At 40.3% G+C, this 27,187-nt stretch overlaps 1 protein-coding gene across 3 annotated transcripts in view; it reads left to right on the forward strand.

Moving 5' to 3' along the window:
* The first annotated feature begins 9,407 nt into the window (after positions 1-9,407).
* smarca4a (SWI/SNF related BAF chromatin remodeling complex subunit ATPase 4a) overlaps positions 9,408-27,187 on the forward strand; it is a 58,376-nt gene continuing 40,596 nt past the window's right edge. Inside the window, exons 1-7 of one of the 3 annotated variants that reach the window (XM_061973530.2) lie at positions 9,408-9,551; positions 13,535-13,801; positions 15,522-15,654; positions 19,826-20,161; positions 20,222-20,278; positions 22,002-22,100; positions 23,628-23,883. In XM_061973530.2, the coding sequence (XP_061829514.1) occupies positions 13,580-13,801; positions 15,522-15,654; positions 19,826-20,161; positions 20,222-20,278; positions 22,002-22,100; positions 23,628-23,883 (1,103 nt within the window). In that variant the 5' untranslated portion in view covers positions 9,408-9,551; positions 13,535-13,579. The other 2 variants (XM_061973528.2, XM_061973529.2) reach the window with 2 other exon arrangements.

The raw sequence follows: 27,187 nt of genomic DNA on the forward strand, positions 1-27,187 counted from the left end.
CGGTATGTATATATGTACAGAAAAATATGTATATATAAATATAGACATATGTATGTATATACATACATATATATGTATGCATGTATATATTTATATGTATTCCGTACATACATATATACATATATATATATATATATATATATATATATATATATATATATAATCTCTATAACTGGTTACTGTATTTAACACACTAAAGCAATAATGGAGAATCGATCCATACAGTCTGAAAGTGTGACACATGCAGCCTTTTGCTGCTTGAGGACATGTGACTTGTCTCTGATTGGATGAAAAAAGTGCTTCTAACGAGCATGTGACATGCTTTTTAAGTCACCAGCAACGTTCCGGGGACTCAGGGGAAAAAAAAACACCAACTCTCTGTGACCTCTGCATTGTGATTGTGTTTTATTCAAATGTTTGAAAATATACACTTTAAAACCATGTCAATGTCGTGCTGTATTATTTTTCATAAGGAATGGGGCCAACAAAGCAGCATATTGATGGTCTGCTTTTTTCAATACTGGGAAAAAATTGCTGTGTGTCCTAAAAAAGTTTCATTGTTTTTATGAGGTATGCTGCATACGTCAATGGTGAGTGTAATAATATCAACACCATATTTCAACTTATTCTCTTCTATTATATACAAATGTTAGAGCAGAACAAAGTCAACAGTACACAAGAACTAAACAAAGGTCAAAACTACTATCTTTTAAATCCTCTGGTTTTGCCCTCCTAGTCTTTCTGTGTGCAGGGAATTATTCTACATTTGTAAACATGAACAAAAAAACGTTTTTGGGAAAAATATCAACCTAATCACTCCAATATTGATTATATTACTGACACCACCATAGGTATCGACACCACCAATTTATGGATGGAGTCACCCTCCTCTAACGTGTATTTCTGGCCACACCAACAGTTGTTACGTTATCTTCGCTCTAGACTCCTGTTTTGATAATTTCCTGTTAATAGCTGCTTACTTTTTGCTGTTTTTAAACTTTACTAACTTTAATCAGAGTTGTTTAAAGCAAAGGCACTCAAATGACCCCATTTCTGGGTGGATCTCGTGTGAGAGGAAGAGGGGGTTTGAACATTTTGCAATGCAGTCTGCTGAAAATGATGGAAAGCGCCACCAGACATAGCAACTGAAGCAGGGGTCAAAGTTGCAATTGCCACAAAACCCATTCAACACTCAACCGCCATCTGGCGGCTGAAGTGGATAGTGCACCTCTCAATTTGTCATGCTTCATGTGTCAGGTAAACCGTGATGAACTGGGCCATATAAAACCCTTTCGTACTGTAGCTATTAGCATGATTGCTCCTGGCTTGCTCTAGGTGTGTAACATGTTTAGCATTGTTCTCCAGTGATAATGTTACGTAAGAAATCAAGAAATGAATTTTATTTGCCGTAATGTAGGTGATTATTACGAGCTTATGGGATGGGAGACGCATAATTAGCTGCTAGCCCCTTGTCAGCCAGGGTAATTGATATACAAACCCCGTTTCCATATGAGTTGGGAAATTGTGTTAGATGTAAATATAAACGGAATACAATGATTTGCAAATCCTTTTCAACCCATATTCAGTTGAATATACTACAAAGACAACATATTTGATGTTCAAACTGATAAACTTTTTTTTTTTTTTGCAAATAGTTATTAACTTTAGAATTTGATGCCAGCAACACGTGACAAAGAAGTTGGGAAAGGTGGCAATAAATACTGATAAAGTTGAGGAATGCTCATCAAACACTTATTTGGAACATCCCACAGGTGAACAGGCAAATTGGGAACAGGTGAGTGCCATGATTGGGTATAAAAGTAGATTTCATGAAATGCTCAGTCATTCACAAACAAGGATGGGGCGAGGGTCACCACTTTGTCAACCAATGCGTGAGCAAATTGTTGAACAGTTTAAGAAAAACCTTTTTCCACCAGCTATTGCAAGGAATTTAGGGATTTCACCATCTACGGTCCGTAATATCATCAAAGGGTTCAGAGAATCTGGAGAAATCACTGCACGTGACTTTCGATCCCTCAGGCTGTACTGCATCAACAAGCGACATCGGTGTGTAAAGGATATCACCACATGGGCTCAGGAACACTTCAGAAACCCACTGTCAGTAACTACAGTTGGTCGCTACATCTGTAAGTGCAAGTTAAATTTCTCCTATGCAAGGTGAAAACCGTTTATCAACAACATCTAGAAACGCCGTCGGCTTCGCTGGGCCTGAGCTCATCTAAGATGGACTGATACAAAGTGGAAAAGTATTCTGTGGTCTGACGAGTCTACATTTCAAATTGTTTTTGGGAACTGTGGACGTCGTGTCCTCCAGACCAAAGAGGAAAAGAACCATCCGGATTGTTATAGGCGCAAAGTTTAAAAGCCAGCATCTGTGATGGTATGGGGGTGTATTAGTGCCCAAGACATGGGTAACTTACACATCTGTGAAGGCGCCATTAATGCTGAAAGATACATACAGGTTTTGGAGCAACATATGTTGCCATCCAAGCAACGTTACCATGGACGCCCCTGCTTATTTCAACAAGACAATGCCAAGCCACGTGTTACATCAACGTGGCTTCATAGTAAAAGAGTGCGGGTACTAGACTGGCCTGCCTGTAGTCCAGACCTGTCTCCCATTGAAAATGTGTGGCGCATTATGAAGCCTAAAATACCACAACGGAGACCTCCGAACTGTTGAACAACTTAAGCTGTACATCAAGCAAGAATGGGAAAGAATTTCACCTGAGAAGCTTAAAAAATGTGTCTCCTCAGTTCCCAAACGTTTACTGAGTGTTGTTTAAAGGAAAAGCCATGTAACACAGTGGTGAACATGCCCTTTCCCAACTACTTTGGCACGTGTTGCAGCCTGAAATTCTAAGTTAATTATTATTTGCAAAAAAAATAAAGTTTATGAGTTTGAACATCCAATATCTTGTCTTTGTAGTACATTCAATTGAATATGGGTTGAAAAGGATTTGCAAATCATTGTATTCCGTTTATATTTACATCTAACACAATTTCCCAACTCATATGGAAACGGGGTTTGTAGATAGTGTCAGCTAGAGGCCGTATGTGATCGACATGAAAAAAGACATTCATCAGCAATGGCCATCACATACTTTTTCACAAACATGGGCCGATACTGAGCAGTGGCCGATCGATTTGGCACATGCCTGGTTTTTTATACGTTTGTATATCAAACAACATTACTGGTCGTGTTGCAATGAAGGTTGGAAATGAGAGTTAACAAAATATTGGGAACAACTCTCAGTTCAACAACATAAATATTGAAACCAAAATAGATCAAACCAATCATATTAATGTTAGCCTGTTTTATAATAGGCCTACATTCTTGTCATGTATCTAAATCTACCTAATAAGGAGTATGCTGCATTTTTGTGTGTGTATATATATATATATATTTTTTAATATATATGCATATGCATATATACATATGCATATATACATACATATATATGTATATGCGTGTGTATATATATATATACATGTGTATATTTACACGTATATACACATATATGCATATATGTGTATTTCTGTTTATAATGTATATTAATGCATGCATATATACATGTATATATGTGTGTAAATATTCATATGTGTATGAATGTATGTGTATATATGTATATATTTATATTAAATATATACATATATAATAAATACATACATATGTATATATATATATATATATATAATGTATATTGATATATGTTTATACATACAGTATATTGTATATATGTCTGTGTATATCAGAATCAGAAGAGTTTTTATTGCCATTGTTTGAGAACAGGTTCACAAACTAGGAATTTTACTTGGTGCATTCATGCAACATAAAACACATATAACACAGAATAGAATAACATGAGCTGTAACTGAGCTATCAGATCTTGTTATTGTTCATGTGTCTGATGGCCAAGGGGAAAAAACAGTTCAGGTGGCGGGAGGTGTGGGTCTGGATGGACCGTAGTCTCCTGCCTGAGGGGAGAGCGGAGAATAGTTTGTGTCCAGGGTGAGAAGAGTCAGCTGTGATCCGACCCACACGCCTCCTGGTCCTGGAGGAGAACAGGTCCTGGAGGGATGGGAGTTTGCAGCCAATCACCTTCTCAGCAGTACGTACCATGCGCTGCAGTCGATGTTTGTCCCGGACTGTGGCGCCGAGGAACCACACGGTGATGGAGGAGGTGAGGATGGACTTGATGATGGCTGAGTAGAACTGCACCAGCATCTCGGTCGGCACCTTCAGTTTCTTCAGCTGCCGCAGGAAGTACATCCTCTGCTGGGCCTTCTTGAAGAGGCAGCTGATGGTTGGCTCCCACTTGAGGTCCTGGGTGATGGTGGTGCCCAAGAAACGGATGGAGTCCACAATGGAGACGGGGGTGGTAAAGTCAATCAGGGTGAAGGGGGATGGTGGGGCTTTGACTTTCCTGAAGTCCAAGATCATCTCCACTGTTTTCTGGGCGTTCAGCTCCAGGTTGTTGAGACTGCACCAGGACGCCAGCCAGTGTTGGGACAAACGCGTTACAAAGTAAATAACGGCGTTATTTTCGGCGGTAACTAGTAGTCTAACACGTTATTTTTTATATTCAGTAACTCAGTTACCGTTACTACATGATGCGTTAGTGCGTTATTTTACGTTATTTTTTATGTAGTATCAGAAGAAACAGAAGAAATGAGTGTGTTTTATTAGAGAGTTGCAGTGTCGTCCTTCTGAATCTTCTTGTGTCACAACGGGGAGAAGAGAAGAGTCGCACTCTGTGTGTGTCTGGGTGAGGGGGGGGGGCGTGTCTGTGTTTCAGTCGAGTTTCTTAACATGGAGATATTCTCACTACTTTTCTTTTGTCGAGCACAAAGAGAAGAACGTTTTAGTTAAATGTAAGTTGTGTCTCGGATCAAAGATCCCATCTACTGCCCAAAACAGCAAATCAACTCTGCTAAAACACCTACAAAAGCAACATGCTTCGACGAAGCTAGTAAAGAGAGACACCGACTACGATGCCACTTCACCTCCACCTCCACCTAAAGATTTTAACGGCGGCACTGCTAGCCAGGACAACGTTGATAGAGCCATTGCAGCTTATGTGCTAGAAGACATGCAGGCTATTTCTACAGTGGAGTCACCTGCTTTCAGGCAGCTAATTAGCATGATACCGGCGTCAAACAGCAAATGGCATGGAAAACATTTTCATGTACCTGGACAGTGAGGACATAAACATGGAAAGCGAGCTAAAGAAAACACTCCAAACTCTGCCTCTGCTCATCATTCAGCACTGAAGGTACACACACTCTGTCAATTATCTTATATACTGTTGCTCTTTCATTCTAGACTTCTAGAGTGTTTGATTATCACATAACTCTAAATGTATTGACTATAAAGTTCCCAAACATAAAGAGGGATGCTAGTGGGCCAGGCCAATCTTTCCTTATCTCTAAACTAAAACTGGGGAAATGCGTAGAGTGTTCTGGGCTTCAGTACAGTGTTGATCTCCTGAAGACATGATTTTATTTCAGAATTCCTTGAGAGGAAAAAAATGCCTGATTAGGCTTTGTGTATGTCATGTGTGCATTCCTTGGTTGAAGCCAGGTTTACAGCTATGTTGTGACATGTTGTTATTATGTTGTTTGTTACTTATGTATGTTATGTTGCAGCTATTTACAATAATTGTGTCAATTTGTTCTGGCCTGAAATAAATTGGCCCTTTGAAACATATCTTTGTCTTTCTGTGTTGTATGTAGACCACATTGCTTAGCAGAGTTCGGTGATGCAAATGCATGTCAAGTTGATCAACAGATTGTATTATTCTCCAGTGCAATAACAGCACTGAAATGAAGGCTAAGTGGACAATAATGGGAGCTTGAAGAAAAAATAAGTAACTAGTTACTTTTCACAGTAACGCATTACTTTTTGGTGTAAGTAACTGATCAAAATGTTTTGATCAAAAGAGGGAAACTGCACTGAAGAGGAAAGAGAGCGGGAGCCCTCGTCCGTCTCCGCAGACGAGGGTTACGCACGCCTTTACCTGGCATCTTTCTCTCCAACGTCCGCTCACTTCCCGACAAGATGGAAGAACTAGCGTTGCTGATGAGAAGAAACAAGGAATCTTCCTCTTCTTGTGTTTTGTGCTTCACTGAGACGTGGCTGAGCGCGAGTTTCCCGGACAGCTCGGTTCAACTGGAGGGCTTTCATCTTCTCCACGCGGACCGAGACGCGGGGCTCTCCGGCAAAACAAGAAGCGGTGGAGTCTGTTTCTTCATCAACAGCAACTGGTGTACAGACGTGACGGTGATATCCCAACACTGCTCTTCTGCTCTGGAATATATTTTCATTCACTGTAAGCCCTTTTACTCACCGCGTGAGATTGTTTCAATCATACTGGTGGCTGCCTACATGCCACCCAGCGCAGACGTGCATGACGCTCAGCGCACGCTTGCAGACCAGATCTTACATGTGGAACGGTCTTTTCTGGACTCTCTTGTTATCGTGCTTGGTGACTTTAACAATGGAAATTTGAGCCAGGAATTACCCAAGTATAGGCAGTTTATTAAATGCCCGACCAGAGAGGAGAACACTTTGGATCACTGTTACACCACAATAAGCAAGGCATTCCATGCAGTCCCGCGTGCTGCTCTCGGACTATCAGATCACGTGATGGTGCACTTAATCCCTTCATACAGACAGAGACTGAAACTGGCTAAACCTGTTATGAAGACCATTAAGAAGTACACAGCTGAGGCTGTGGGGGAGCTGCGCGCATGTTTGGAGACCACAGACTGGGGGGCAATTGGAGCGGCAACGGACAATCTGGACGAGTATACGGACACTGTGACCTCATACATACAGTTCAATGAGGCGCGCAACATTCCAACGCGCACCAGGGCTTGTTATAACAACGACAAGCCCTGGTTCACACCCAAGCTCCGACAGCTGCGGAAGAAGAAGGAGACTGCGTGGAGGAGCGGTGACCAGGGTACCTACAGAGAAGCGAAGTACCACTTCAACATGGAAGTGGAGAAAGCTAAATCTGTGTACTCTAACCGTCTACAGGAACAGTTCAGCTCCAATGACTCTGCAGTCGTGTGGAGAGGACTAAGGGCCCTTACGAACTATAAGCCCAAAGCCCCCCAGGCCCTGAATGACCGGACTCTCGCTCAGGCCCTCAACACACATTACTGTCGTCACAAATGGCCTTCAGCTCATCAAAGCTCTGCTCCCCCCACTGCAGTTCGCCTACAGAGCCAACAGGTATGGGGATGATGCAGTGAACCTGGCCCTCCACTTCATCCTGGAGCATCTGGACACCCCAGGAACCTACGCCAGGATCCTATTTGTGGACTTCAGCTCTACCTTCAACACCATCCTCCCTGGACTGCTACGAGACAAGCTCTACCAGCTCAGCGTGCCCAACTCCCTCTGCAGCTGGATCAATGACTTCCTGACGGACCGAAGACAGCACGTGCGGCTGGGGAGATTGTCTCGGACAGTCGAACCACGAACACTGGTACTCCTCAGGGCTGTGTACTTTCCCCCTGGCTCTTCTCCCTGTATACAAACTGCTACACCTCCAGTCACCAGTCGGTGAAGCTGCTCAAGTTTGCGGACGACACTACCCTCATCGGGCTCATCTCGGGTGGCGATGAGTCTGTATATATATATATATATATATATATATATATACAATGACAAAACTTTATAGTCCTAATAAAAAGTTTGTTTTTTATTAGTTAATACTATCAAAATGCATGTTTTGTTTTTTTTGTTTTGTTTTTTCTTACATTTTACATTACAGGGTCCTTGGGGGTGCATGGGAGTTTGCCCAACCAGTCTACATGTGCTTTGTGGACTTGGAGAAGGCATTCGACCGTGTACCCCGGGAAGTCCTGTGGGGAGTGCTCAGAGAGTATGGGGTATCGGACTGTCTGATTGTGGCGGTCCGCTCCCTGTATAATCAGTGTCAGAGCTTGGTCCGCATTGCCGGCAGTAAGTCGGACCCGTTTCCAGTGAGGGTTGGACTCCGCCAAGGCTGCCCTTTGTCACCGATTATGTTCATAACTTTTATGGACAGAATTTCTATAGGCGCAGTCAGGGCGTTGAGGGTATCTGGTTTGCTGGCTGCAGGATTAGGTCTCTGCTATTTGCAGATGATGTGGTCCTGATGGCTTCAACTGGCCAAGATCTTCAGCTCTCACTGGATCGGTTCGCAGCCGAGTGTGAAGCGACTGGGATGGGAATCAGCACCTCCACGTCCGAGTCCATGGTTCTCGCCCGGAAAAGGGTGGAGTGCCATCTCCGGGTGGGGAGGAGATCTTGCCCGAAGTGGAGGAGTTCAAGTACCTCGGAGTCTTGTTCACGAGTGAGGGAAGAGTGGATCGTGAGATCGACAGGCGGATCGGTGCGGCGTCTTCAGTAATGCGGACGCTGTATCGATCCGTTGTGGTGAAGAAGGAGCTGAGCCGGAAGGCAAAGCTCTCAATTTACCGGTCAATCTACGTTCCCATCCTCACCTATGGTCATGAGCTTTGGGTCATGACCGAAAGGACAAGACCCCGGGTACAAGCGGCCGAAATTAGTTTCCTCTGCCGGGTGGAAGGGCTCTCCCTTAGAGATAGGGTGAGAAGCTCTGTCATCCGGGAGGAGCTCAAAGTAAAGCCGCTGCTCCTCCACATTGAGAGAAGCCAGATGAGGTGGTCCGGGCATCTGCTCAGGATGCCACCCGAACGCCTCCCTAGGTAGGTGTTTCGGGCACGTCCGACCGGTAGTAGGCCATGGGGAAGACCCAGGACACGTTGGGAAGACTATCTCTGCCGGCTGGCCTGGGAAGGCCTCGAAATCCCCCGGGAGGAGCTGAACGAAGTGGCTGGGGAGAGGGAAGTCTGGGCTTCCCTGCTTAGGCTGCTGCACCCGCGACCCGACCTCGGATAAGCGGACGAAAATGGATGGATGGATGGATAATTGAGGGGTGCCCCGGGCCCCTCAGTAGTGGAAAAGTTGGGCTTCGAAGTCAAAAAGGTTAAGAAACCCGATGTAGACCACAACAAAGTTTTAAAAATGTAGGGGGAAAAACAAAATATGACCCCTGTAAGTTAAAAGAATATATGAAGAATTTAATTGACATTTGGCATGCCTTTATGATCAAATTTAATGGAAAAAAACATTCTAAAATAAAAAAATAAAATTAAAAAGTTAAAGGTATGTACTCTTTATGAAGAGGAAAAACTAATAATAAAGTGGCAGGCTTATTTTTTTCGGTATGAGCCGCTTGCTGAAAGGGGATTTTATAATCATGATAAACAAATTACGGCTAAAAAAAAACACAGATATTGACCATGTTCAAGTATCGATTTATTGTATTAAATACCATGGCACAAAGTGCAGTGCGAGGCAGTGGCCAAAGGGGGCGCTGTTGAGTGAGAAGAGGGGAGGGGGCGCGGGGACAAAACACGACAGGCTCGCTCTTTGTTTTCTGCCAGGGAGAAAAACCCGGAGACTTTTGCCACCGGCGAGCTTCCAAACGCCGCTCTTTAGCACTCGTGTAAGTCCAACATTACGGTCCTGATCCACGAAGACAACCGGCGTGTGTTCGGCGTGTTGGCGAGCGCGGTTGTGCTGTTTCGATGTGTTTGTGTTTGTGTGGAGGACAGTCAACCGTCATCAGTTACCGGCGGCGGCGCGACTGTGTGAGCAATGAATGAAATGTATTTGAGGAAATGTTGTGAGCGGAGCGCACTGGGCCCGTCAACACAAGCGGCCGGGGATGCTGTAACTTTTTCCAACAAACGGCTCTTTCTTTTTCGCACCGATTTGGCCTAAAAGAGCATGGCCGGCTAGGCTAGGTTGGCTAACCCGCTAGCATGCTAATCAAGTAACAACTTATTCTCTTCTTTTACCTCGCCTGCTAACATTTTTAACTTGTGTTTTCGTTCGAAAAGACACGTATTTGTTGATAAATCTTCCTATAGTTTAATCATTTGATGTGGGATATGTTGCTTTTGACCAACACTTCTGTGGTAACGTTAACAATAAAACATGCTAGGCCCGGCTAACATTACTATTGCTACTGGACTATAAGCCGCAGATATATGTTAAATATGACAATTATCTACTTTGACTGATATTAACGCACTTTTAGAGCCCTTTTTTATCCAGTAAGTAACAATAGCTATATAAATGTTGTATGCCTGACTCTTAGAAGTGAACTATAGGTCAGACGATTGGGTTGTTCCTGAAATGACTCCAAATTTAAATGGTTGAAAATTGTTATTGATTTCTGAAATACTTTTAAAAATCACACATTTTACAATACTGTTTTAAATGTCCTGTATTGTTAAAAGTTAAAGTACCACTGATAGTCACACACACATTAGGTGTGGTGAAATTACCCTCTGCATTTGACCCATCCCATTGTTCACCCCCTGGGAGGTGAGGAGAGCAGTGAGCAGCAGCGGTGGCCGTGCTCAGGAATAATTTTTTTGGGGATTTAACCCCCAATTCCAACCCTTGATGCTGAGTGCCAAGCAGGGAGGTAATGGGTCCCATTTTTATAGTCTTTGGAATGACTCGGCCAGGGTTTGAACTCACAACCTCCCAGTCTCAGGGCGGACACTCTAACCACAGGGCCACTGAGCAGGTTCTGTACGTATTTGTTTGTAAATATGAATTGATTTACACAACACCACTATTACCAGACAGGTCATATAAATACGTTTCCAGGGATATAAGTATCGTTTGCCCGTGCTAAATTTTAAAACCTGTGAAAAAGCACTTGTTTATGGTCAACCTCTTTAATACAAATTCAATGAGGCTCAAGATTTTAGATGACAGCTTTTTGTTCAAAATGTCATCATAAAAATGAGTATCATTGGATGGCTTGCTAAACAAAGAAACAGGAAGAAAAGGTTGCACAGTTAGTGTATTTTCAATAGATTAAATGAATGAAAGAGAGAATGAAAGATTGGAAGAGAGAGAAAATTGAAGTAAACATCGCTGCTCGGACTCGACATGTGAGTCACAAAACGAACGGTCAGGCACTCGGCGGGTCCCAAAAATCACTATGCCAATCGATGTTTGACTGACTCACATACAAATGTATGATTTATGTTCTAATATGGATTCTTTACTCAGTGTTGGTGCTAGGAACGTTCAAAATGGGGTCCCAGGGACCCCATCAAGTCATAAAAACGGCATATTTTTGGGGTCCCACTTTTTTGTAACCGTTTTGAAAAAAATGCATTATCCTGTTATATCTCACATTCTATATTGTGTTTTGCAAAAAGGTTGTCATAAACGTTAATTCATAAAAAATTTTTATAGAAAAGTAAACAAATTTGTAAGCATATGTAAATGTATTAAGTTAGAAACATTCATTCACTTTCTTCTGTGCTTCATGGATCTAAACTTTACCACTGCCGGTAATTTTTTTCTATATTCTCATTTTTTAATAAGTTGTTGGTGTATTTATTTCAGTATAAAGTGTTTTGCGTCAGTCATGAAATGATGATAATGGTGTGCCAGGGCATACATACATTATTTATTTAACGTTTAAATCTCTAGAGTCTACATCAACTTCAGAGCTGTCCGTCAATTCTAAGTAGTTTTTTTTTCTTTAATGTTTTTTTGTTTGTTTTCTGCCCTTTCTGTCAAGGAAAACTGTTTTTTTAAGGCAAACACACAAAATATGCAAAATCTTCCACAAAAAATATTTTTCAAAGTGGAATAATTAATGTGAAGTAATCGGAGCCTTGGATAGGTCAATAATTCATAAAAACATTGATTTAGATTCAATATTATGTCTACTTTGACTGATATTAACGCACTTTTAGAGCCCTTTTTTATCCAGTAAGTAACAATAACTATATAAATGTAGTATGCCTGACTCTTAGAAGTGAACAATAGGCCGGAAGATTGTGTTGTTCCTGAAATGACTCCAAATTTAAATGGTTGAAGATTATTATTGATTTGTTAAATACTTTTAAAGATCACACATTTTACAATACTGTTTTAAATGTGTGTAAATGTTTGCCAATACACACATACTTACTTTGTTATTGAGTTGTACGAAAATTAAAATTGTTATTAATTACTTTTTGTATCAACAGTGTCACATCCAGAAACAAATAGGTTTATGATTTGATAAATATTTGATATGACATATTTACTGGTTTGAAGGTAACGTTGACGAGTTAATTTATCAATAGCTGCTCAAGTGGTGTTTATGTTGTCACATGTATTAACAGCATTTTCATTGTTCCTTATTGATTTAAGATAGTTTCCTGGCTATTTTATTTTATTACTTAAAAGATTTGCTGCCCTTGTGTTTTTTATTGGTTTAGTTTCTTACTATTAAGGGTAAAATAAAACTTAATTGACATTTTTCTCTCCAAAATGGCCATTGCGATTTTTACATTTTATACATATAAATGCTCAAAACTGAAGAAATAACCAATACAAATTAAATAGTGTTATTGTTCAGATCTTGCTCGACAATATCTCTGTCCCACAAATTTTGCCAATGGTATTGTCAGCATTATTTTGTGACCGTTAAGCACTAATGTAAATATAATGTATGTTCAAAATGCAAGCAACCATTTAAAAGGAAAAAAATAACCTTTAGTTATCCTAAATAAATAAACAAACAAAAAAAAATGTATTCACCTCTGTAAGCAAAAATGTTACATAAATGTTGAACATCTTAGAAGTGCATTTTTTTCCCCATTTGGAAAAACGAGGTCAGTCGTTGTTGCCATCATGCCATTCTCGCTTGTTCGTTTGTGTTGATGGGCTCACATTGCCCATCCGGTTTGAAGCCAAAATGAAATAAGAAAAGTCTTAGATTATTCACTACACCAATTATACTTTGTTTACTGCAGAATGTTTGTGATAAACAAGCAAAAAATAAGTTTATGATTAAAACAAGTTGTTCTCATTACCCTCACAAAACGTATCGAAAGAGAAGCAAAACCGTGACCCTAAAACCAGGTACGAACCGTAGCGTGTGTTACCTGTACTGTTGCACCTCCTAGTAAACACTATTATATATATATGAACAAAATGACAGTTGTTAGCATGTTTTACCTCCATCAAACATGGTGGAAATGTTTGTTTCAAGACACTGCAGTAGTAAACAGTAAGGATGCAAAGGTACTCGCTATAATCCTGCATGGGACAATCCGCTTTAATAAAAAACAATTGTGATATTAATCGAGATCGGATGATATGAAAAAATTAATCGTGATAAAAAATGTTTGCCCTAACTTCTTACTATGTGGGTACAAACTCCATTTTGATTGGCCAGGAGACAACGTGAGACTCAACCATTCTGATTGGCCAACATGTCTGTAACTCAAATGCCAGAGAAAAAAAACTGGGCCTTTTGCAGTTATGTAGTTGTACAAATCAAAACTTGGTTGCCGATTCAATGACGATTAATCGTAAAACCCTAATTAAGGACATGTAAATTGACTTGATATTCACCAAAAACTAAATTGAATTGTGTTTTTTTGTAATCCCTCTTCCTAGGGATCCTTATTTCTGCCACGCGGAGGTCCTACTCTCTCCTGAGAGATGTCCACTCCTGACCCCCCAATGGGAGGGACACCTCGGCCAGGTCCCTCCCCAGGCCCAGGGCTATCTCCTGGTGGCATGATGGGCCCAAGTCCAGGTCCCTCTCCTGGCTCTGCCCATAGTATGATGGGGCCCAGTCCCGGACCTCCTGGATCCGGGCACCCGCACCCTCCACAGGGACCCTCAGGATATCCTCAGGACAACATGCACCAGATGCACAAAGTACATTCATCATTTTGTATTTCTCATCTTTTTAAATGTTCAGTTGGTCTCTCTAGTCACCATTTCTTGTACCAATGAGCTGACAAATTAAGACATTACAGTGCTGTACGCTTAGCTTTTTCCACTTGTAGCACCGGTGCTACTAAATGAAAAATAAAATAATACATTTTTTTTTGTTGCACAGAAGTTTTTTGTAGCAATATGAAATGTCTAAAAAAAAAATCACAATTTCATTATTAACACTAAAACAAGGTACACATGTGCCCTCATACATATAAACACAATGCCATCATACTGTAACACTCAAACACAGAGAACATCCCTAAACTGTGCTAGCACAGGGCTGGGCAATATGGACCTAAACTCATATCCCGATATAGTTCGGCCCATAAATGGAAATATTCGTTGACGTAACTAAATAGCTCCATTATGCCTTGATTTTAAAATTTTTGGGACTGATGGGGATCCCAAATACACAAAAACAGGCACCAACAAGTAAGAAAAGTAGGTTTTGCATAATATGATTCCAACATAAGATAAGAAAAAAAGAAAAAAACTTTAAAATGATATACCGTAAGATAAGTCAAATATCTCCAATCTTCTTTCAAAAAGATTTTGCTATGCTCAATTATTCAGCTAATAAAAATAAAATGTGAAATAAAGTGCTGTTTAAAAAACATGTCTAAACATCAGCAGCAACATGAAAATAATTGACCTTTAACAATGGTGTTTGAATGAGACATACACACAAAGATGAACACCAACCTGCCAACTGCTTCATGAAGCTGTGTGGCAGGCTGTGTTCTGAAAATTAGTAATTGAATTACTAGCGGAATTACTCTTTAACAATGTTATTAGTGACTAGGGAAAGTAATTGTGTTACTTCAAAAATAAACTTCAAATATCCGGCATAATGCAGTTGAGATAAGTTTCAAATGGATGGATGTACGGTATATACAGTATCCCAGCAGTGTGTGTGTACCTTTTTAAAAGGCGGTGCCTGTTGCCTAGTAACGTGTGATGTCAGCAAGTCTGACTTTCAGCTGTTTTTGTCAGTTTAACAATTTGTCGACTCTGACGGCAGCTCTTACTTTTACCTCTGCTTAATAAATAGATTGAATGTGCTTCCACAGGTGTATGTTCTTGTCAACAAATGCGGTATTGTTTGGATGACAAGTTTGTCACTTCTATCATTGATTTGTTCAATATTCCTTCCGACCCTCGTAGTTACAGTTTGTGTCAAGTGGTGGTAAAAAATTAACGACCAGTCTTTTACCAACCAGTTCCTCCAACTAAGATCTAGTTTCATTTTTGTGTGAGCTCAGTGGAGCAGCCGCGCCCCTCTATGTGCTTAGCGCAGGAGGTGGGGGGTGCTCGCAACACTTCTGTGTCAATCACAGTCCAATTCTTCAATGGTTATGGTTTTAATTTATTTCAAACATGCTATACAGATTGACAAAACTGTATTCTTGTTTTATCAAATTTGGATGGATTTTCTTTTAGGAGCAAAATGCAATAAAAGGGTTGAAATCCCTTTTCGCACATCTGTGAATTTTTTTTAAGTCGCACGGCCTATTTTTAGTCACATTTGCGATCAAATTTGTCGCACCGTACAGCACTGCATTAGATTTTTCATGGCCATGTATATTGGCCTGCTTATAAGTTTGAATGTTATATCTAATTTGTATTTTTTTGCATGATTGCAACCCTTTCCATTCAGCCAATGGACGCCATGCACGAGAAGGGAATGCCAGACGACCCTCGCTACAACCAAATGAAAGGCATGGCCATGAGACCGGGAGGCCACAGTGGTATGGGACCCCCTCCAAGTCCCATGGACCAACATTCCCAGGGTAATAATACATCACAAGAACACCAAAAGTGTGTTATGTCTCTCTGGTTTCGGCTGCCTTTGAACCACCCCTCAGACAGACACTCTGCATTGATCATTTGAACATGCAACATAACATGTCTTTTAAAAAAAAAAAACTTTTAGATAAGAAATGTTTGAAAAACAATCCAATTAAATTTACTACAAACAACCACATTAGTTTCATAATGTACAATGAAACCTCGATTCATGAACAACCTACTCTATGCTCCAAATGAACGAGAAGAAATGAGTCGCGTCAGCTTTAGTGAAAGTACCGGTAGCTGATTCTGAACAAAAGTTGAACGAATACACAAAAGTACATATTTGACCACTATTTGTTATATTTCGGGGAAGCTGGGCTTCCCTTGCAGTCTTGGAGTCATGGCCACTGCAGTCTCCAGCAAGTCTGGTAGGTGAACGCACTCTGGCATGTTGGTACAAGGCGGATAAGGGAAGTCGGCAAATCAGATCTGTAACTTCGGGAAAAGGATTGGCTCTGAATGCCACAATCGATTGCATGTAGGACAAACCCTGGTTCCCCAAAAGAAACAATGTAAACAAATTGGTTCTAGCTGCGACAAAAGTCCCTTTTTCAGTAAAAAAAAGAAAAATAGAAGATGCAACAGCAAGCTGCGTACACACTCTTGTCCCTTGCCTTTGGTGTTCTCCAAAACATTAACAACCATGTTGCAACAAAAAAAAAGGGCAATCATTCTTACCTTGACTCGAATATTTATTATATTTTGAACACTCTGGTATCACCTTACAGTCACCGCTAGCTAGCGTTGGGGCAAACTAGCAGTGTGAGGTGATCCTTCATCGGGTTTTGTCCTTATGTTGCCTTCTCCTTTGCTGCAAAAAAGGTCCGTTCTGGCATATTTGTTCCAAAAAGTCCGGTCTCCTCACAATTAAAGACTTGCTGCGGTACAAAACCCCCTTAGCCAATATAATCCTCAAAGTGAAATTACCAGAGCTATACTGCGTGAGTTTGGACTCATTTAAAGCGTTTCTGATCACACAAATTGATCTCTAGGGCAGGCTGACACAGCTTTGACCGGCGCAAGGTACAACAATTGTGAAAATAAACAAGTTAGAAGTGTCGTTAGCCATCTAAGCTAAAAACGCAAACACATTCAATTGCCTGCGCCCGTGTGTACGGGATGGAAAATTGTCACTTACATAGGAGGTCCTGCCTCTTCAAAATTTCCGTGCCCACATGTACAGGAGGCAATGGGAGGACTATGGCTTCCAAAAGCATGCAAAATAAATGAACATTGAAAGTGGGTTATGGATATTTACAAAACGGTAGGGACGGTCTGAATCTGCATTTTAATTTAAGAGTCTTGTGTGCAGACAAAAGTTTTTCTGAGTAAGAGATGTCTCTTTCCTGCTGACAGTCTCAGCTGACACTTGGTCAGAGCTGTTGAAGACACGTCACACCAGGAAGGTACGACAGCTGAAAGAGACATCTCAAAAACGTTTTCCTGTCTGCACACAATAATCGTGTAGCTATTTATTAAAAAGTCATGAGGAACGCATTTGATTGCAGCTTAAGGAGTTGAATTTGGAGAGCCCTTGCGCTGTGCATAGACTTCAGCCTCCCACAAATGTGCACTGCTAAAGCTACAGACCCCAGTTTTGGACACAGCCAGTGTGTGTGTGGCTGGCGGGAGGTGTTGCGGCTGCAAGGGCTAGGTTGTCTCCTTTCCAGTTTCTCCCAGTTTTGCCACTGCAGCCTCTTGAGATAACGATATATATCACGATACATTATTTTGGTATATAAATGATAATAGAAGCATTTCCAAACAGGTTACAAAGGCTCCTAATATAGCCGCGGACATACGCAGTGACATATTGCATAATTTCCTCAACTCCCCCCAAAATGGATTAACTCGCTGGAATAAAAAATACAATATAACATACATCCATAAATGTGGACGCATGTGAAAAAGTGCAATATATTTATCTGTACAGTAATCTATTTATTTATATATATTTATATATATTTATTTATTTTATGTATATATATATATATATATATATATATTATTTATATATATCAGTGTATTTGCTGCCGTAAAGGCGAGAATTGTTTATTTAGAAGTAAGTGGCTTTGCACCGTGGAGGAAATTTATCTGCTAGCCAGAATCGTTTGCTTGTCGCTGTCAAATTTGCAGACACAATTGGAAAGTGTCATCAACATGCATTTTAACGATAATGAAAAACTCTTATCGTCGGCCAAATTTATATAATTTATATCTTATATGGGCTATCTTGCACAACTCTAATTCCGCACCCAATTTTTTGTTTCTCACCCCTGTTACCTGTTTCTCACCATTTTCGTAAGGGGCGCCGGAAGTTGGCAGACCCGTTGGGGATCCTGTTCTGTCTCCCTGTAATGTTTGTCCGCTCTTGAATGGGATTGTGCTGAAAATGTTAATTTCCCCTCGGGGATTATTAAAGTATTTCTGATTCTGATATTGTTTTATCGCCCAGCCCTCATGGCAAGTCCTATTATAATGTGGAAAAGGCGAGGGCGAATGTGTAGCCCGCCACAAATAAATAAAAGCATGGTAAACGCTTGAAAGTCTGAGAGCCGACAGGAAACGTTTATGCAGCAGATATTGTTTTATAATTATTTTCACAAATATTTTTGTAAAAAATTGTAATGGCAGTCCTTCGTTTGAGTAATGTAATGCCAACTTCTGTTCCTTTTGACTGTAGCAAAAAATAATAATAATCTGCCAGCACTTTAAAACGTTTGCAAACAGACAAAAATATGTACCGTACACAGAGCTGAAAGCCTGTTGTTCAAGATATCACATAGGTTGGCTCTCTCTCACCTTTACCTATCTGTCCAGTGTTTCATTTTGGTTAAAATTTATCAGCACTAGCAGACGCCTGAGGACAATCGATAGGGATCGGTTCTCTTACGGATATTTATTTGGAAAGAAAAAGAGTAAAAAAAGGTGGATCTGCAATCAATCAATTTGAGGTAACATGACCTTACAAAGCCCACAGTGAGGTTTTAAGAAGCACATACTGTGTACGTAGCATCGGAATTTTTTTTTGTGAAAATAAATATAAGAAATGAATACTCGCCTTTAGAATTTAACAAAATAAAACGTGGAAATTACAAAAATACTCAAAAAAATTGAATATTGTGCAAATGTTTTTTTAGATTCATACGGTGAAACTAATATATGACAGGCTTATAGCATGCAACTCAAGATTATTCAAGCCTTCTTTTGACATAATTTTTGATGATTGTGCCTTACAGTTTATAAAAACCTTAATTTGAAAATCTCAGAAAATGTGGGGTTTCAAAAACTGTAAGCCATGATCTTAAAAATTATAACAAAGGCTAGACATATCTCACTTTGCATATAATGAGTTAATATCGCATATCAGTTTCGAATTTGAAGTTGAATTGCTGACATGAATGGACTTTAACACGATATTTACATTTTCACCTGTGCAATGGGAATGATTGTGGAAGTCTGTTGGGAGAAAAACATGCAACTTTCTCTGACTACAATTGAACATTCACCTACCAAAAATCAGGAGCTCTATGGCAAATGGGTAACTTAGTCGCTGCTCTGTGACATTCGTCTAGCAGCAGTACCGACCGCCTCGGAGCCAGTCAGAATCTGTCTCTCGTTGACTCTTCTAAATGAGAAGGCATTAATTTCAATTGAACAAATAATGGTCCTAACGTGATGGCCGGTGTCAGTACCTGTTGTATTCAAAAAGGCAACAGTAATTTATAGTTACTGCATACTTTGTTCAAATCTTTCAGCATATTGCTCGTATGTCCTCCTTTTGATGAAATGGCAACCTTGCAATTATTACAAATAGCGCTGTTGCAAACTTTTCTTGTAAAATGTAGCCAAACTTTGGAGTTTTTCCGCGGCCTAGCCGCCATGTTGCTGTCTGACATCACTACGCACTTTGTGTAACAGCGTCATTCCCACCCACTGGAATCATTAAGGGAATCGTTTGAAAAAATATCAAGTGACTCCAAGGAATTGACACACTAATCGGTTTTCGATTCCCGTTTCTAACAATCAGCGTGTCAGAACAATACACTTTGTCCTATCATTTAACTCCTGAATGTACTGAAAACCCTTTTATATCTTCTGTCCTCCCAGGCTACCCTTCTCCACTGGCAGGCTCCGAGCACGCACCAAGCCCAGTCCCAGCCAATGGTCCTCCGTCTGGCCCCATGATGCCTGGAGGTCCATCTGGCCCAACTGCGGGACCAATGGATGGCAGCGGCGAACCAAATCAGGGAATGGGACAGCCTAACCGTGGGGGTCCTCCGGGTCCTAGTGGACCAGGTGGCGCTGTAGGTGGACCGGGTGGTTCAGCCGGACCCACCCCTTTCAACCAGAATCAGTTGCACCAACTCAGGGCTCAGATTATGGCCTACAAGATCCTCGCACGGAGTCAGCCCATACCGGACCATTTGCAAATGGCCGTGCAAGGCAAGAGACCCATGCCCGGTATGCAGCAACCACCTATGCCCAACATGCCCCCTTCTGCAGGTCCTGCAGGCGGACCAGGGGCGGGGCCAGGCCAGGCTAACTACGGCAGACCTCATGGTGAGCGATTTAAGACTAGAATAATTTTATGCGTCTTATTTTTTTGTATATGCTCCAATGTATGAATGAAAAAAAAAGCTTTTACTAGGGGTGTAACGGTACGTGCATTTGTATCGAACCGTTTTGGTACGGGGGTTCCGGTTCGGTTCGAAGGTGTACCGAACGAGTTTCCACATGGACATATTAAGTAGCGTACCGCACGTTGTGTAAACAATGCACACTAAGGCACAACACATGGCATGCTAGCAACGACCGAACTTGGACAACATGTAAAAGCCAGAGCTGGAAGACCCTCCTGCCTCGTTAAGATCTACCGTTTGGGAACAATTTGGCTGCGCGGTGCGATACAACAATGGAGGACGGAGGTTTGCCGACATTGTTCAGCAGCGGTAAGGCATGCTTCTGCCAACACGTCAAACATGCTAACCCATTTGAAGCGTCACCACCCCCAAGTGAACATCGCTGTGTTGTCATTTTATTTAACCTGACCAACAACTTGAGGCAGTTTAATGTTGATTAACGTGGACCCCGATTTAAACAAGTTGAAAAACTTATTGGGGTGTTACCATTTAGTGGTCAATTGTACGGAATATGTACTGTACTGTGCAATCTACTAATAAAAGTCTCAATATTAATCAAACAAAGCACTTTATATGTAGAAAAGTTTTGTTAAACTATTCTGAGCCTTATCTTATTTAGTTTTTATTTTATATATGTTGACCACATTAACCCTGGCAATGGACCCTGTGTGTATATGTATGTTATGCCATTGTTTACAAATTTGGTAAATAAATAACTAGGGATGTCCGGTAATGGCTTTTTGCCGATATTTTGATATTGTCCAACTCTTTAATTACCGATACCGATACCGATATCAACCAATATATACAGTCGTGGAATTAACACATTATTATGCCTAATTTGGACAACCAGGTATGGTGAAGATAAGGTAAATGGTAAAAAAAAAAAAATGAGATAAATAAATTAAAAACATTTTCTTGAATAAAAAAGAAAGTAAAACAATATAAAAACAGTTACATAGAAACTAGTAATTAATGAAAATGAGTCAAATTAACTGTTAAAGGTTAGTACTATTAGTGGACCAGCAGCACGCACAATCATGTGTGCTTACGGATTGTATCCCTTGCAGACTGTATTGATATATATTGATATATAATGTAGGAACCAGAATATTAATAACAGAAAGAAACAACCCTTTTGTGTGAATTAGTGTAAATGGGGGAGGAAGGTTTTTTTGGGTTGGTGCACTAATTGTAAGTGTATATTGTGTTTTTTATGTTGATTTAATAAAAAAATAAAAATACAGATAATAAAAAAACGATACCGATAATTTCCGATACTACATTTTAACGCATTTATCGGCCGATAATATCGGCATGCCGATATTATCGGACATCTCTATAAATAATCCAAAAAATTTATATTTTGTTGTTTTTCTTACTGTACCGAAAATGAACCGAACTGTGACCTCTAAACCGAGGTATGTACCGAACCAAAATTTTTGTATACTGTTACACCCCTAGCTTTTACACATTTTTACACCATTGACATGCAGTTTTTATCTGTGGTTACAGTCATAGCAAACCACAAACAAGATGTTGAAACATTTTAAGCCAAGCTGGTCTAATCTCCCCATTTTGTTTTTAGTTATTTTAGTTTATGTATTAGTTGTTTTAAAAATGTAGTTCACCTATACTTTTAGGCATGGTTGGTCCCAATATGCCACCTCCTGGACCTGCTGGAGTGCCCCCAGGGATGCAAGGTCAGCCGACCAATGGACCCCCGAAATCGTGGCCTGAAGGTATAGTGCGATAATAAAATTTGTACGGATACCCAGACACACACGCGCATACATACCCCCATCAACTCATAAAAATGGGGTCCCACAGTAAATTTTTGGGGTCCCACTTTTTGTTATCGTTTTGAAATTAAATGATAAATGTATGCATTATCCTGTTATATCTCGCATTCTATATTGTGTTTTGGAAAAAGGTTGTCATAAACGTTACTTAAATCATAAAAAAAATAATACAAAAGAAAACACATTTTTATGCATATGTAAATTTATTCAGTTATAAACATTTGTTCACTTTCTTCTTTTCTTCATGGATCTAAACTTTACCGCTGCCTGTATTTTTTTTCTATATTTTCATTTAATAAATTGTAGGTGTATTTATTCACTATAAAAGTGTAAAAACATCCATATGACAAATGTAATTGATTATTCTCACCTGTATGTAGATCATCAGTCTTTTAAAAACAGCCACATCTACACTTTCATGGCAAATAATGCCAACAAACTTAGAATTTTGCAAGGTAGCTTCAATGTAATTTAATACAGTGGCACTCAATGCCTCTAGCATTTCATCTCTGGCTACGTGATGGCCGTAAGCTGTGTGTTCCCCTTTAAGAATGGCAGTATGTGGGTTGAGTGACGTGTGTAAGTGAGTGGGCAAGTTAGGAGAGGGAGCGCTAGCATGTTCAGGAGTGTTAATAGCATGGTGGATGTCCGTTTGGCTTTGTGGAAAATATAAATAGAGTTGTAACAAATCGACAGCCTCGTCATTCCGACCAAAAAGCGGAACTGTAGGGACCCACTGCCGGGTAAAGTGGAGGGTGTTACCTCCGACAATATATTGGCCCTGGAGGGAACGTCTCCTCTGCGCTCCTCGACCACGGTCAATAAGGAAAGGTGTAACATGATTCTTGGTGCCTGGTAAGGCTGGATATTTGAAAATCAGTGCACCCGGTTGTAAAGGTGTTCTTTTTCTTAGCTCGTTTACATGGCGTGCAATACATCTTTCCATCGTCATAAGTGAGCCATTTGCTGAAAAGTGGCTCGTGAAGCCACTTTTCATTGAAGCTTTACTTCTTGGGTTTATTGCTCGCCATGACGAAAACAATAACACGCGGGAGTCCTAATACCGGAAATGCAGTATTTGTGATCGATAAAACTTTCGGCGAATCAAAATGTAAGAAATTGTACCGGAAAGTGCATTACTTGAAGTCGATCAATAATTAATTACTAATAATTCGGCCTGGCAAATATAAACAAAACAATACACCGGCGGAAAGCGATAATCGATTACAAAAACAAGCAAACCAGGCGGTTTAAAAAAAACCAAAAAAAACAATCCGCGTCCAGGACTTCCGGAAATTCGCGTCCTTTCTGATTTCAATGCGTAAAAAGAACCAAAACGTGCGTTAACACCAACACACACACACACACACACACACACACACACACACACACACACACACAAGATTTTGTAAGAATAAATTAATTTAACAAATCACACTAACAATTCTGCTCTGCTCTCTCTTGCAGGACCAATGGTAAACGCTGCTGCACCGTCCAATCCTCCTCAGAAGCTGATTCCACCTCAGCCCACGGGCAGACCCTCTCCCGCTCCCCCCTCTGTGCCACCCGCCGCCTCCCCAGTAATGCCCCCTCAGACACAGTCTCCAGGCCAGCCCGCACAGCCTCCACCCATGATGCTTCACCAGAAACAGAACCGCATAACACCTATTCAAAAACCCAGAGGGCTGGACCCGGTGGAGATCCTTCAGGAGAGAGAGTACCGGTGAGAACGTTTAACGACATCTTTTCTCTTGAAGAAACATTATCTTGTTTTGGCTTTGGTTGCAGCAAGAGTTTTAACAAAAAGTACAAATTTATTATATATTTTAAAGCAGGTGTTTTTAACCTTTTTGACATTTCCATGACAGAGGGGACTGGGGCCCACTCAAATATTAACACTGAATTAGTAATCTTACTCTTGATTTTAATAATATCAAATAATTATATGTAACCTACTTACAGTCTACAACCTTGTCAAATGATATGAAACCATGTGTTAATCACAAAGATTATTTATTTAACAGACTGACTACAAAAATAAATACTAACCAAATATACACTGCACAAGAAGGGACTGATATAAATACTATTACATAAAGTTATGTTGTGGTAAAATTGACCAAATTAATAAGTGATTCTATAGGGGAACTGCACTTTTTTTTCCTGAGTTTTGCCTATTGTTCACAATCATGAGAGACAAGGACATGTGTTTTAAAAAAAAAAAAAAAAGGATATTAAAGAGAATGAGAGTCACTGTTAAAGCCTTCAAAGCCCTCTAAAACAACCACAAAACCCTCCATCAATGTATACACTGCAAGTGTACATATTATATAATGTAGGAACAGACATCCATAACAATATGGACTATTGACAATTTTTTACTGCATTTTGGTCACTTTAATAAATCCTGGGACTGACTTCTTCCGCACATTGATTTCCGTTTTTATAACAAAACACTTCTGACTTCTGGCAACAAATGTGTGTCCTACTTCCGGAAACAAACGTGAGCGTGTCTTCTAATCATGGCAGATTTGGTAACAAGACAAGGACTAATTTTGAACAAATGAGGATTCACAACCTTACCTTTTTGAAGCTAAATATACTGAGGATGAACTACTGCTTCTAGAAGCGAGCACAAAGAAAGAGTGAGAGACTGAAGTGAAAGTGACTTTGGTACTATAAATATGGAATTTGAAGCCAAGCTATTTCGACATAAGTACTTACCCTAATAAATGGGGAAAAAACGTCCCCGGCCAGATGGACCAAATGCACAGCTGTCCATTGAGTGAATCACACTTTGTATGGATCATGATACACGCAACACGTCACACCTGTTGTTATTACAAACCCTGTTTCCATATGAGTTGGGAAATTGTGTTAGATGTAAATATAAACGGAATACAATGATTTGCAAATCATTTTCAACCCATATTCAGTTGAATATGCTACAAAGACAACATATTTGATGTTCAAACTGATAAACTTTTTTTTTTTTTGCAAATAATCATTAACTTTAGAATTTGATGCCAGCAACACGTGACAAAGAAGTTGGGAAAGGTGGCAATAAATACTGATAAAGTTTAGGAATGCTCATCAAACACTTATTTGGAACATCCCACAGGTGAACCGGCAAATTGGGAACAGAGGGGTACCATGATTGGGTATACAAGTAGATTCCATGAAATGCTCAGTCATTCACAAACAAGGATGGGGTGAGCGTCACCACTTTATCAACAAATGCGTGAGCAAATTGTTGAACAGTTTAAGAAAAACCTTTCTCAACCAGCTATTGCAAGGAATTTAGGGATTTCACCATCTACGGTCTGTAATATCATCAAAGGGTTCAGAGAATCTGGAGAAATCACTGCACGTAAGCAGCTAAGCCCGTGACCTTCGATCCCTCAGGCTGTACTGCATCAACAAGCGACATCAGTGTGTAAAGGATATCACCACATGGGCTCAGGAATACTTCAGAAACCCACTGTCAGTAACTACAGTTGGTCACTACATCTGTAAGTGCAAGTTAAAACTCTCCTATGCAAGGCGAAAACCGTTTATCAACAACACCCAGAAACGCCGTCTGCTTCGCTGGGCCTGAGCTCATCTAAGATGGACTGATACAAAGTGGAAAAGTGTTCTGTGGTCTGACGAGTCCACATTTGAAATTGTTTTTGGAAACTGTGGACGTCGTGTCCTCCGGACCAAAGAGGAAAAGAACCATCCGGATTGTTATAGGCGCAACGTTGAAAAGCCAGCATCTGTGATGGTATGGGGGTGTATTAGTGCCCAAGACACGGGTAACTTACACATCTGTGAAGGCGCCATTAATGCTGAAAGGTACATACAGGTTTTAGAGCAACATATGTTGCCATCCAAGCAACGTTACCATGGGCGCCCCTGCTTATTTCAGCAAGACAATGCCAAGCCAGGTGGCTTCATCAACGTGGCTTCATAGTAAAAGAGTGCGGGTACTAGACTGGCCTGCCTGTAGTCCAGGCCTGTCTCCCATTGAAAATGTGTGGCGCATTATGAAGCCTAAAATACCACAACGGAGACCCCCGAACTGTTGAACAACTTAAGCTGTACATCAAGCAAGAATGGGAAAGAATTCCACCTGAGAAGCTTAAAAAATGTGTCTCCTCAGTTCCCAAACGTTTACTGAGTGTTGTTAAAAGGAAATGCTATGTAACTACTTTGGCACGTGTTGCAGCCATGAAATTCTAAGTTAATTATTATTTACAAAAAAAAAATAAAGTTTATGAGTTTGAACATCAAATATCTTGTCTTTGTAGTGCTTTCAATTGAATATGGGTTGAAAAGGATTTGCAAATCATTGTATTCCGTTTATATTTACATCTAACACAATTTCCCAACTCATATGGAAACGGGGTTTTTACAACTACACTGTCTGACTAGCTGTATACAAACAAAACATGAAATAGTACTTTACAGATACTGTAATATGATTGTTCATGTTTTTCACTCAGTACAGGTTGGTGTCCTATTGCAGTGTTGTGCATTACAAACTCAAAAGTGTTTTGTGTTGTTGTTGAAGCTAGCTTATCTCTTTCCGTAGCTAGCTTTTACGGCTAATACTGAAGCATGTCGATGTGTTATTACGCTAGAAAAAGTTTGCTCTCACATGTCGTTACAGCTTGGTTATTATGCAGGTTACGGAACGTAAATGAAGTATTGTTGGTGGTTTTTGAATGCATTGTTAAAGTGATTTAAAGCAGTGGTCCCCAACCTTTTTGTAGCTGCGGACCGGTCAACGCTTGAAAACTTGTCCCACAGACCGGGGGGGGGGTGGTATTATTATAAACTTTTTTTTTTTTTTTTTTCATAAAGAAATACAATCATGTGTGCTTACGGACTGTATCCCTGCAGACTGTATTGATCTATATTGATATATAATGTATATATTGTATTATGGTGTTTTTTATGTTGATTTAATCAAAAAAAAAAAAATAATTAAAAAATATATATTACCGTAATTTCTTGTACGGCCTGGTACCAACCGGTGGTTG

This window comes from Nerophis lumbriciformis, linkage group LG22 (genome assembly GCF_033978685.3).
Source record: "Nerophis lumbriciformis linkage group LG22, RoL_Nlum_v2.1, whole genome shotgun sequence".
NCBI lineage: Eukaryota > Metazoa > Chordata > Actinopteri > Syngnathiformes > Syngnathidae > Nerophis > Nerophis lumbriciformis.